The sequence below is a fragment of the Anolis sagrei genome, chromosome X (genome assembly GCF_037176765.1).
Source record: "Anolis sagrei isolate rAnoSag1 chromosome X, rAnoSag1.mat, whole genome shotgun sequence".
NCBI classification, from domain to species: domain Eukaryota; kingdom Metazoa; phylum Chordata; class Lepidosauria; order Squamata; family Dactyloidae; genus Anolis; species Anolis sagrei.
Window position 1 is genome coordinate 104793537 of NC_090034.1, and position 12824 is coordinate 104806360.

The following is a 12824-nucleotide window of genomic DNA, read 5'->3' on the forward strand; positions in this document are numbered from 1 at the left end:
TGTTCCGAAGAAGATTAAAAACTTGGATGTTTGAACGGGCATTCGGTTAATCAGTGCAATGAATGTGATGATTACAGGAAGGGTAATATCGACGACGAATTGGATCACGACTCTAGTTATGAGATGCATTGTGTTGTTTATTGTTGTGTTAATACTGTATATTATGCTCTTATGGTTTTAAATTGCATACTGTTGATTGATTTTTATCCTTGTTGTAAACCGCGTTGAATCGCCTGTTGGGCTGAGAAACTGCGGTATACAAGTAAAGTAAAGTAAATAAATAAATAAATAAAAATAATAATAGAGTTGGAAGAGGCCAGATCTGCCATCTAGTCCAACCCCCTTCTGCCATGCAGGAAAAGCACAATCAAAGCCCCCCTGCCAGATGGCCATCCGTCCTCAATAATAATATTAATAATAATAATAATAATGCAAAATCCAGCATATATATCTCGTTTGCTGTGTTATATTGTGTTTTTATGTCAGAATAATAATAATAATAATAATAATAATAATAAAGTTGAAAGAGGCCACATGGGCCATCTAATCCAACCTCCTTCTGCCATGCAGGAAAAGCATAATCAAAGCCCCCCTGACAGATGGCCATCCAGCCTTAATAATAATAATAATAATAATAATAATAATAATAAGTTGAAAGAGACAACACGGGCCATCTAGTCCAACCCCCTTCTGCCATGCAGGAAAAGCATAAACAAAGCCCCCTGACAGATGGCCCTCCAGCCTCATTAATAATAATAATAATAATAATAATAATAATAATAATACGAAATCCAGCATATAAATCTCATTTGCTGTGTCATACTGTGTTTTTATGTCATAATAATAATAATAATAATAATAAAGTTGGAAGAGGCCACATGGGCCATCTAGTCCAACCCCCTTCTGCCATGCAGGACAAGCACAATCAAAGCCCCCCTGTTAGATGGCCATCCAGCCTCAATAATATTAATATTAATAATAATACAAAATCCAGCTTATATATCTCATTTGCAGTGTTATATTGTGTTTTTATGTCAGAATAATAATTATTATAATAATAGAGTTGGAAGAGACCATATGGGCAATCTAGTCGAACCTCCTTATGCCAGGCAGGAAAAGCACAATCAAACCCTCCTGACAGATGGCTGTCCAGCCTCAATAAAATAATAATAATAATAATAATAATAATAATTTCCTTAGGATTTAAAGGGGAGGGGGTTGCCCTAGGATTCCTATTTATGAACTAATTTTGACAAAATCTGCCAACTATGACTCCAACAGGCAAATTAAATATATTTGGGGTGACATGCAACACAGTTAAAGACCTGTGGGAGCTGCTACAGTTTTGTGAAATGGTCAGTGAAATGATTCACATCAACCCCAGGCAATACAGACTCAATGTGCTCATTACGACTAAGCCCATGTCCCTTACCGCCCAGCGCATGCTCCGTCATGCTGAGGCACAGGGACTCCAGCGTGGGGTTGATCTCCAGGTCCGTCCCAGGGAGCTGGCAATCTGGAGGCGAGAGGAAAAGGCTGCAGGAAAGTCCACATTACACAATTCACCCTCAATCTATCCAATATAGCGAACCTGGAGGAAAAACCAGAGATTTCCTTCTTTGTGAGCCCCCCTCCCCGCCCCAAGTCCAGCAAGACCCCACCAATGCCTTTCCCAGAAGGGTGCGCTCCAAAAATGATCAAATAGAGAATGAAATCTGCCTTCGCTTCAAACTGAAAACCGGTGACTGTTGCTCAGAGAGAAGGAAAATGTGCTCTGCGCTTCCACAGATGCACAATTCCCAGGGCTGGTTATGACATATGTGGCTTAGTTTCTGTTTAGCTAAAGGACCACATTTGCCCATTTGAGATGCAAGATAAATTTCTCAAAATCCAATTATCAAGTGACAGAAACTAAGGTAAAATCTTCTGAATACAGACACAGACAGCAAAATAAACATTACAGTGGGTGTTAACCCTTCCCTATGCCATCCAAAACTTAAAAATACATATTTTGGCTGGAGTTACACTTATAAATATGCCTGTTCTCGCCTACATTTTGGAGTCGGGTGCCAACTCTACTACTCATTTCCACCAAACTCCAAGGAAGCCTCCCAGACGTTGAACGAGTTATTTGAAAACCGCTCTGAGTCCCCTCGGGGAGATAGAGTGGTATAATAATAAAGTTTTGTTGTTGTTATTGTACATACAAATTTAATTTATGAATGAACCTACAAAACATGTCTTGTTTGTAACTTGGGGACTGCCTGTATAGATGGAGATATGGTAATCTGCAAATGCACGATCTGCAAATGCTTCACCTACAAACGAGGAAGGACAGCTGTTTGCTTGAAAACCTGTTGGATTAATTCTATCAAGGCAAAAGCCTTTGACAACACATATATCAAGGTATCTAACGAAGTGGATTGAAATCCATAGAAACCCATCCACGATTAGTTAGCCCAGTGTTTCTCAACCTGGGGGTCGGGACCCCTGGGGGGGGGGTCGCGAGGAGGTGTCAGAAGGGTCACCAAAGATCATCAGAAAACACAGTACTTTTTGTTGGTCATGGGGGGGGGTCTGTATGGGATGTTTGGCCCAATTCTATTGTTGGTGGGATTCAGAAAGCTCTTTGATTGTAGGTGAACTACAAATCCCAGCAACTACAACTCCCAAATGTCAAGATTCTATTTTCCCCAAACTCCACCAATGTTAACATTTAGGCATATTGAGTATTTGTGCCAAGTTTCGTCCAGATCCATCATTGTTTGTGTTCACAGTGCTCTCTGAATATAGATGAACTACAACTCCCAAACTCAAGATCGATGCCCACCAGACCATTCCAGTGTTTTCTGTTGATCATGGGAATTCTGTGTGCCAAGTTTGGTTCATTGGTGGAGTTCAGAATGCTTTTTAGGTTCTTGTGGGTTTTTTCGGGCTATAAGGCCATGTTCTAGAGGCATTTTCTCCTGACGTTTCACCTGCATCTATAGCAAGCATCCTCAGAGGTAGTGAGGTCTGTTGGAATTAGGAAAATGGGTTTATATATCTGTGGAATGACTGGGGTGGGGCAAAGAGCTCTTCTCTGCTAGAGCTGGGTGTGAATGTTTCAACTGACCACCTTCATTAGCATTTGAAGGCCTGGCTGAGCCTGGGGGAATCTTTTCTTGAGAGGTGTTAAGATGTGCATGGTTGTTTCCTCTCTGCAGTTTTGCTGTTGTAATTTTAGAGTTTTTTAATACTGGTAGCCAGATTGTGTTCATTTTCAAGGTCTCCTCCTTTCTGTTGAAATTGTCCACATGCTTGTGAATTTCAATGTCTTCTCTGTGTAGTCTGACATGGTGGTTGTGAGAGTGGTCCAGCATTTCTGTGTTCTCCAATAATATGCTGTGTCCAGGCTGGTTCATCAGGTGCTCTGCTATGGAGGATGCTTGCCATAGATGCAGGCGAAATGTCAGGAGAAAATGCCTCTAGAACATGGCCATACAGCCCGAAAAAACCCACAAGAACCTAGTGATTCCAGCCATGAAAGCCTTCGACAATAGGATGCTTTTTTCATTGTAAGTGAACTATAAATCCCAGCAACTGCAACTCCCAAATGATAAAATCAATACCACAACGCCCCCCCCCCAACCCCACCAATATTCAAATTTGGGCATATTGAGTATTTGTGCCAAATTTGGTCCAGTGAATGAAAATACATCCTGCAGATCAGATAGTTTACATGACGATTCATAACAGTAGCAAAATAACAGTTATGAAGTGGCAATGAAAATAATGTTATGGTTGGGGGTCACCACAACATGAGGCACTGTATTAAGGGGTTGCGGCATTAGGAAGGTTGAGAACCACTGGGTTAGCCCCAAAGGTGCTGCTAGAGTTGTGTGTTTTGATGCAGCAGGAGACTAAACATGGCTACAACTCTGCAAAAGCACAACACAGATGCATGTGAAGAGGTTGGTTGTCTTACCCTGCGGGAACATGAGGATGGCCTGAGGGGAGGTGTGGACGGGGAGCGAATGGGTCCGCTGCACGGAACTGCGGCTCTGGCCGGGCATGCTGTTACTGCCCCCGGGGTTGGCAAACCACAGGTTCTGAGGGCGAAAGGAAGCCAAGGTGAAACAGTAAGACCCACAAAACAAGAGATACCTTGATGAGGCCCAGACAAAAATGTGCAACACACATCATGCAAGCTTTCGAATTGCCACTGGCAAAGGAATTACCATATTTACTCGAACCTAATGCTCACCTTTTTTGGCTAAATGACCTTGCCAAAAATGGGGTGCACATTAGATCCATGTAATCTATTACTTTATTAATATATCTATTATTGTACTCAAAGGTAAAGGTTTTCCCCTGACATGAAGTCTAGTCTTGTCCGACTCTGGTGCTCACCTCAATTTCTAAGCCGAAGAGCCGGCGTTGTCCAAAGACACCTCCTAGGTCATGTGCCCAGCATGACTGCACAGAGCGCCGTTACCTTCCCGCAGAAGCGGTACCTATTTATCTACTCACATTTGCATGTTTTCGAACTGTTAGGTTGGCAGAAGCTGGGGCTGACAGCGGATGTTCACGCCGCTCCCCGGATTCAAACCTGCAACCTTTTGGTCAACAAGCTCAGCAGCCCAGCTCTTTAACCCACTGTGCCACCACGGGATCCAATCCTTAGCAGGCAGCAATTACAATGGCTAAATTACAAGGAGTACACTTTTTTCCGCAGCGCATGACATTTGGCGGGAAATCCTTTTTTTGGTTTCAGAGTTTTGAAAATTGAGGTGCGCATTAGATTTGAGCCCTCTGGTGGCACAGCAGATTAAACTGTTGAGCTGCTGAACTTGCTGAGGAAAGGGTCAGCGGTTTGAATCCAGGGAGCAGAGTGAGCTCCCGCTGTTAGCCCCAGCTTCTGCCCACCTAGCAGTTCGAAAACATGCAAATGTGAGTAGATGCAAATGTGAGTACTCCTCTGTTACGCCAGCTCCACTGGCTGCCAATTAGCTTCCAGGCACAATTCAAAGTGCTGGTGTTAACCTATAAATCCCTAAACGACTCTGGTCCAGTTTACCTGTCCGAACGGATTCTCCCCTATGAACCATCAAGATTGTTAAGATCGTCTGGAGGGGCCCTGCTCTCGGTCCCACCAGCTTTGCAAGCGCGCCTGGTGGTGACGAGAGACAGGGCCTTCTTGGTGGTTGCTCCTCAGCTCTGGAACTCCCTCCCACTGGAGATTAGAACTGCCCCTTCTCTCCTGACTTTTAGAAAACAGGTGAAAACCTGGCTCTGGAAACTGGCATTTGACGAGTGAGTCAATAACTCGTGGCTATATGGACGGATGGTGATGAACAACGATTTTATTGTGACGACTTGGCCATTGTAATTATATGATTGTATTTTTTGGTATTTTAATGTGTTAGTGTATTACGGAATGTGATGTTTTTAAACGATTGCTTGTGATATTATTGTTGGAAACCAGCCTGAGTCCCTCCACGGAGGTGAGAAGACCGGTATATAAAAGTCCTAAATAAATAGATCAATAGGTACCGCTTCTGCGGGAAGGTAAGGACGCTCCATGCAGTCCACATGACATTGGAGATGTCTACGGACAACGCCAGCTCTTCGGCTTAGAAATGGAGATAAGCACCAGAGTCCCAGAGTCAGACATGACTGGACTTAATGTCAAGGGGAAACCTTTACCTATTAGATTTGATGATGCATGTGACTTGAGTATAAATGGGTACAAATCATACAAGAGGAGGAGTAAAAAGAAGAAGAGGAAAACTTCTGACCAAACAAAAATGACTGACTGTTCGACCAGAGACTGCCACTCCTTTCCAAAAGGCCCGTTGCTGCCCTCCTTCTTACCTGCCGTCCTTGGCTCCCCAGGTTGGGGCTGGCGAGTCCGTGGCGGGGGGAGACCCCTCCGATCCCTGCGGGGCTCAGGATCCCCAAGCGGCTGGGAGGGATGGCGCGGGGGGGCATCTGGAACTGCCGCTGTCCTCGGCGGGCCACCCCGACCCCCACAGAGCCAGCTATGGGGAGGGAGTTGGAACCGAAGGCCCATCTGGGAAAGGAGAGGGGAGGGGGCAAAGGTGGGGGGGGGGGGAGAAAATGAGACCAATGTAAATACAGCGATACCTTGACTTAGGAGTTCAATTCATTCTGTGACTGAGCTCTTTCACTCCCATGCCTCTTATGTCAAATCAAGTAAGTTTCAATGGTTTTATGATGTGTTGTTACTGGACTTTCATTTGAGTTTGTGCCTTTCTTGTTTATAATTTGCAATATGTGTGTGTGTATAAATAAATAAATAAATAAATAAATGTTCATTTGTGCGATTAACATAACTCAAAAACCACTGGACGAATTGACACCAAATTTGGACACAATACACCTATCAGGCCAATGAGTGTCCATCACTCCTAAAACACACACAAAAAACCCAGTAAAAACCCGGCTGTTAGGAATTGTGGGAGTTGGAGTGCAAAACACCTGGAGGGCCCAAGTTTGCCCATGCGTGGTATATAGAGTGAAGAGAGAGGGGGCCAGGGGACATTTCCACCCTGTCTCCTGTGTTATGCTAATAATATAGTACAATATAGAAATAATGAATACTGACATTTTACTATGCTAATATATTATAATTATGTATTTATATTACATGTAATATTACTAATATTACAATATAACATATTACAAAATATAGAAATAATTAATACTGATATTGTACTATGTTAATAATATAATATAATATATTGTATATACATATATTTATAATTTTATAATGTAATGCAATATGATATTATAATTATGTATTTATACTACATGTAATATTACTAATAACATTACAATATAATGATATAGTACAAGATAGAAATATTTGATACTGATATTGTACTATGCTAATAATATATAATATATTGTATATACATATAATAATTATAATATTATAATGTAATGCAATATATTATAATTATATATTTATATTACATGGAATATTACTAATAATATTACAATATAATAATATAGTACAATATAGAAATGATTAATACTGATATTGTACTATGCTAATAATATAATATAGTGTAATATAATATATTGTATATACATATAATATTTATAATATTATAATGTAATGCAATATGATATTATAATTATATATTTATATTACATGTAATATTACTAATATTATTACAATATAACAATATAGGAATATTTAATACTGATATTGTACTATTCTAATAATATAATATATTGTATGTATATATATATCTTGTAAGCTGCTCTGAGTCCCCTTCGCGATGAGAAGGGCGGCATATAAATGTCGTAAATAAAATAAAATAATAATAAAGGCACTCTTTGCCATTAATTTGGTTCTCTTGGTTGGAAGGAAACAATATAATAATATAGTACAATATAGAAATATTTGATACTGATATTGTACTATGCTAATAATATAATATATTGTATGTATATATCTTGTAAGCCGCTCTGGGTCCCCTTCGCGGTGAGAAGGGAGGCATATAAATGTCGTAAATAGAAATAATAATAAAGGCACTCTTTGCCATTCATTTGGTTCTCTTGGTTGGAAGGAAACAATATAATAATATAGTATAATATAGAAATATTTGATACTGATATTGTACTATGCTAATCTATATATATAAAAAGGTTGTTGTCGTCGTGAGTGGTTTAAAAACAAAAGAACCACTGGGCCAATAGCCACCAAATTTGGCAACAAAACTCCTCACCATACAAGGTGTGACCAACAATAATAAAAATTAGGAAAACACCGAAAACAACTTAGCAATCCTTAATATAAGGAGAAGCCATCACAGCGCATGCGTGCAGCTGTGGGGGGTGCGCACGTGCATGTAAGAGCTCCTCCATCATCAGAGATTTGGGCCTCACCACATAGCGGGGTGGGGGTGGGGTGGGAAGAGCCGCGCCTTGACATTTGGGAGTTGTAGTCACTGGAAGTCACAGTTCACCTACAATCAAAGAGCATTCTGAACCCTACGAATGACAGAATCGGGGCAAGCTTCCCACACAGAACCCCCATGACCAACAGAAAATACTTCAGGCCATCCAATCCAGCTCCCTTCATCAGGGCAAGAAAATGTAATCAAAGTCCTCCTCACAAAGAGCCATCCAGCCATAGATATAGATAGATAGATAGATATGATTCACACACAGAGAGATATAGTATCATAGATTTGAAAGGGACCCTTCAAGAAGGACAACTATATGTTCCATGTTCCAGAGTGGGAAAACCAGGCACTCTCCACATCAATGCTGACAAAGAAACAGCAAGAAATACTGTTTACCCACAAGCAGAAAGAAATTACATATATTAGAAACCAACACTTTCTCATTACTTTATTTGCCAGATCAACAGACTGGGCCAGCAACGCCTGGCAGGGGACAGCTAGTAATATAATATATAATATATTTTATGTATATATATATATCTTGTAAGCTGCTCTGAAACCATCGTGTCTTTAAATACATTGTAGGGTGCAGCAGAATGACAAGCCCCATCCAATGTCCTAGTTTGCAAATTCTCTCTCTGTGTGTGTCTTCCATCATTACAGGAATAGTTCCCAAAAGCTGCCTGAATTTAGATCTTTATAAAGTGTGCTCAAAGTATTTCCCTTCCCTAAAAGATGGGCAGCCAACTGAGAGAAAGAGAAGAAGGAACCAATCTGAAAAGATCAGTCGAGTAAACGGAGGAGGCTCAGGTGAGAGGCGGCAATGCGCCATCCCACGCAAAGCCCTTTTGGGGTTTGGAAAAGCAATAAAAGCCTCTTTCAAAAGAAAACATACACGCTGCACCGCCACAATGGGAGAGGGTTTTGTAGCACCCAGACTGAAGTGACAAGCTTCTCTTCGGCATAAAAGAACTCAATGAACAAAAAAAAAAAAAAGTTGTGACTATAATGTGGTTTCATTGAATTCATTAATAAGAGGGTTTTTCTTTTCTTCCAAAAATGAGACAGCTTGGAGACGAGTAATTCAGTTTCATTCCTTTCAGCGAGCATTCTTCCTGACATCAATTGAATGGCAGGTATATACACACAGAGACTAGCAATGCTCTTCTCTTGTCACAATTTTCCTTGTGCTTTTCCACAGCTGATGGGGAGGAAACTCTCTGCCCCGGAGTGTGCTGGAGACTCCTTCTTTATTATTTATTTATTTCTCGCACTTCTACCCCGTCCTGAGGGGGGACTCAGGGCGGCTTACAAAAGGCACAATTCGATGCCAACACAACAATAAGATAAAAATAAACATACATAAACGGTAATTAAAACAATTAAAACAATCAATTATACATCATAATCAATCAAACCCAATCTAGTGCTCAACGTTTGCCAGCTCAGAGTCCATAAATTCATTCCACATTGTCAAATCCATCAATTCTAGTCATCGCTTGTCCTTTGCCAGATTACCCAAAGGCCTGGTCCCATATCCATGTTTTTAATTTCCTTCTAAAAGAGAGGAGGGATGTCGATGACCTAATTTCCCCAGGGAGTGAATTCCACAGGTGAGGGGCTACTACCGAGAAGGCTCTGCTCCTCGTCCCCACCAATCTCACTTGTGATAGAGGCAGGGCCGAGAGCAGGGCCTCCTCAGAAGATCTTAAGCTCCGAGGCGGGACGTAGAAGGAGATACGTTCGGACAGATACGATGGGCCGGAGCCGTATAGGGTTTTGTAGGTCAAAACCAGCACTCTGAATTGTGCTTGGAACTGGGTCGGCAGCCAATGGAGCTGACATAACAGAGGGGTGGTATGCTCCCTGTATGATGCTCCGGTGAGTAATCTGGCTGCCTCCCGCTGGACTAATTGAAGTTTCCGATCAGTCTTCAAAGGCAACCCCACGTAGAGTGCGTTGCAGTAATCTATTTGGGAGATGTAACAAGAGCATTGACTACTGTGGCCAGATCAGACTTCCCAAGGTACGGCCGCAACTGGCGCACAAGTCTTAATTGTGCAAAAGCTCTCCCGGCCACCGCCAAGACCTGGGGATCCAGGCTCAGCGATGAGTCCAGGATCACTCCCAAGCTGCGAACCTGCGTCTTCAGGGGGAGTGTGACCCCGTCTACAGGCTGCAACCCTATACCCTTTTCGGTCTTACGACTGACCAGGAGGACCTCTGTCTTGTCTGGATTCAATTTCAATTTGTTAGCTCTCATCCAGTCCGACACAGCCGCCAAGCACCGGTTCAAGGTTTGGAGGCTTTGAAACAGAGGCTGGATGGTCATCTGTCAGGGTGCTTTGAATGCAATTTTCCTGCTTCTTGGCAGAAAGGGGTTGGACTGGATGGCCCATGAGGTCTCATCCAACTCTATGATTCTAAAGGCACAAAAAGCTGCTTTTGTGAACCCTCCAACATTTCGGCAAGGATGGCTCTTTCAGCATGGCCTCCATGATCCTTTAAACCGGATAAGTTTGGAACTGAAGAGGGAAAACCCTGAAAATACTATTCTTTGTATTGTCGAAGGCTTTCTTGGCCGGAATCACTGGGTTGTTGTAGGTTTTTCAGGCTGCCTGGCCATGTTCTAGAAGCATTCTTTCCTGACATTTCACCCACATTTATGTGGAATAATGTCCAGCAGGCCCGTAGCCAGGGAGGGCTGAGTCTGAGTGAAAGAGGGTCTACCCTAGCAAGCCTTTTGTATCATTGTCCTAATATCCCCATGCATATGGGATATATTGATTATGGTGATCAGATCATGATATGAATAAACGTAACAGTTTAAATAATGTACCAGTAAGGCCTTCTCGCGGACCACCATGACAATTTGGGGGGGGGGGGGAGAAGCCCCTCAAGCCCCGCCCCCCCCACCTTTCCCGGCTACATGCACGATGTCCAGGGTGGGAAAAAGAACTCTTGTCTGCTTGAAGTGTGAATGTTGCAAATGGCCACTTTGATAAGCATTGAATAGCCTTGCAGATTCAAAGCCTGGCTAGTTGATGCCTGGGGGAATCCTTTGTTGGAAGGTGCTTTTGGGGATTCCTGGCTCGAGAGCAGTACGTGTGAAAAGGATCTTGGGAGTTCTCGTGGACAACAAGTTAAACATGAGCCAACAATGTGATGTGGCAGCAAAAAAAGCCAATGGGATTTTGGCCTGCATCAATCGGAGCCTAGTGTCTAGATCTAAGGAAGTAATGCTACCCCTCTATTCTGCTCTGGTTAGACCACACCTGGAATATTGTGTCCAATTCTGGGCACCACAATTCAAGGGAGATCTTGAGGAGCTGGAATGTGTCCAGAGGAGGGCGACTCAAATGATCAAGGGTCTAGAGAACAAGCCCTATGAGGAGCGGCTTAAGGAGCTGGGCATGTTTAGCCTGAAGAAGCGAAGGCTGAGAGGAGACATGATAGCCATGTATAAATATGTGAGAGGAAGCCACAGGGAGGAGGGAGCAAGCTTGTTTTCCACTTCCCTGGAGACTAGGATGCAAGGGAACAATGGCTTCACACTACAAGAGAGGAGATTCCATCTGAAGCCGTTCAGCAGTGGAACTCTCTGCCCCAGAGTGTGGTGGAGGCTCCTTCTTTGGAAACTTTTAAACAGGGGCTGGATGGCCATCTGTCAGGTGTGATTTGAATGCAATATTCCTGCTTCTTGGTAGAATGGGGTCGGACTGGATGGCCCATGAGTCTCTTCCAACTCTTTGATTCTATGATTCTATAAGGTGTTATCTGGCCCTGATTGATTCATGCCCAGAATTCCCCCTGCAGCAGCCAGCAAGGCATTGAAGCTGTAAGGCCGTTAAATGCTAATCGAGGTGGTCATTTGCAACATTCACACTTGAAAAGGCTGAGAGGAGACACGATGAGAACCATGGATCAAGAGGTGAGGGGAGGTTATAGGGAGGAGAGAGTAAGTGTGTTTTCTCCTGTCCTGGAGACCGGGATGTGGAAAAAATGGCTTCAAACTACAGGAAAGGAGATTCCACTTGAACATTAGGAAGAACTTCCTGACTGTGAGAGCTGTTCAGCAGTGGAACTCTCTGCCTCAGAGTGTGATGGAGGCTCCTTCTTTGGAGGCTTTTAAACAGAATCTGGATGGCCATCTGCCCACCAGAGAAGTCAGCCATAGCAGGGCACCTGGTGAACGAACCTAGACATAGCACATTATTGCAGAACACAGAAATGCTGGACCACTCTCACAACCACCATGTCAGGCGACACAGAGAAGCCACAAGCATGTGGACAATTTCAACAAAAAAGTAACCATGAAAATGAACAAAATCTGGCTACCAGTATTAAAAAACTCTAAAATTATAACAGTAAATAAAGGACAACACTCAAACACAGAGCAACTCCAGACAAGAAGCAATCGGGAACCCCTAATCACCTCTCAACAAAGGATTCCCCCAGGCAGTAAGAAACCACACCGAAAAACTGTCAGGCCATCCAATGCTAATCAATGTGGCCAATTGCAACATTCACAGCTCCCTCCAGTAGACAAGAGTTCTTTCTCCCACCCTGGACATTATTCCACAGATACATAAACTCTATTTTCCTAGTTGCTAACAGACCTCAAAACCTCTGAGGATGCCACGCTTAAATCTGGGCGAAATGTCAGGAGAGAATGCTTCCAGAACATGGCCATGCAGCTTGGAAAACTCACAGCAGCTTAGGTTGGAATTGGTTGAGACTCAATGAAATAGCCATTGAAAAACTATAGCAAAATTTGCTGCAGGATGTCTTGGAAAAATAAAGTTTTTCCAGTTCAATAAACTTTTTTCATGTTTTTATGATGGAACCAATGAGAAATGACATTGAAAATACAGCTTTGCTAAGCTGTGGTCATTCTATCAT

General features: G+C 42.6%; 1 protein-coding gene across 2 annotated transcripts in view; it reads right to left on the bottom strand.

Moving 5' to 3' along the window:
- Positions 1-12824, bottom strand: part of LOC137094981 (protein Smaug homolog 2-like) — a 62421-nt gene that overhangs the window by 3444 nt on the left and 46153 nt on the right. For both annotated transcript variants that reach the window (XR_010908749.1, XM_067461078.1), the window contains exons 10-12: positions 5857-6055; positions 3968-4091; positions 1433-1516 (exon numbers count right to left, since the gene is read on the bottom strand). Coding sequence is in view for 1 of the 2 variants with exons in the window: in XM_067461078.1 (XP_067317179.1) it covers positions 1433-1516; positions 3968-4091; positions 5857-6055 (407 nt within the window). In the remaining variant the exon portion in view is untranslated. The remainder of the gene's footprint in view (positions 1-1432; positions 1517-3967; positions 4092-5856; positions 6056-12824) is intronic.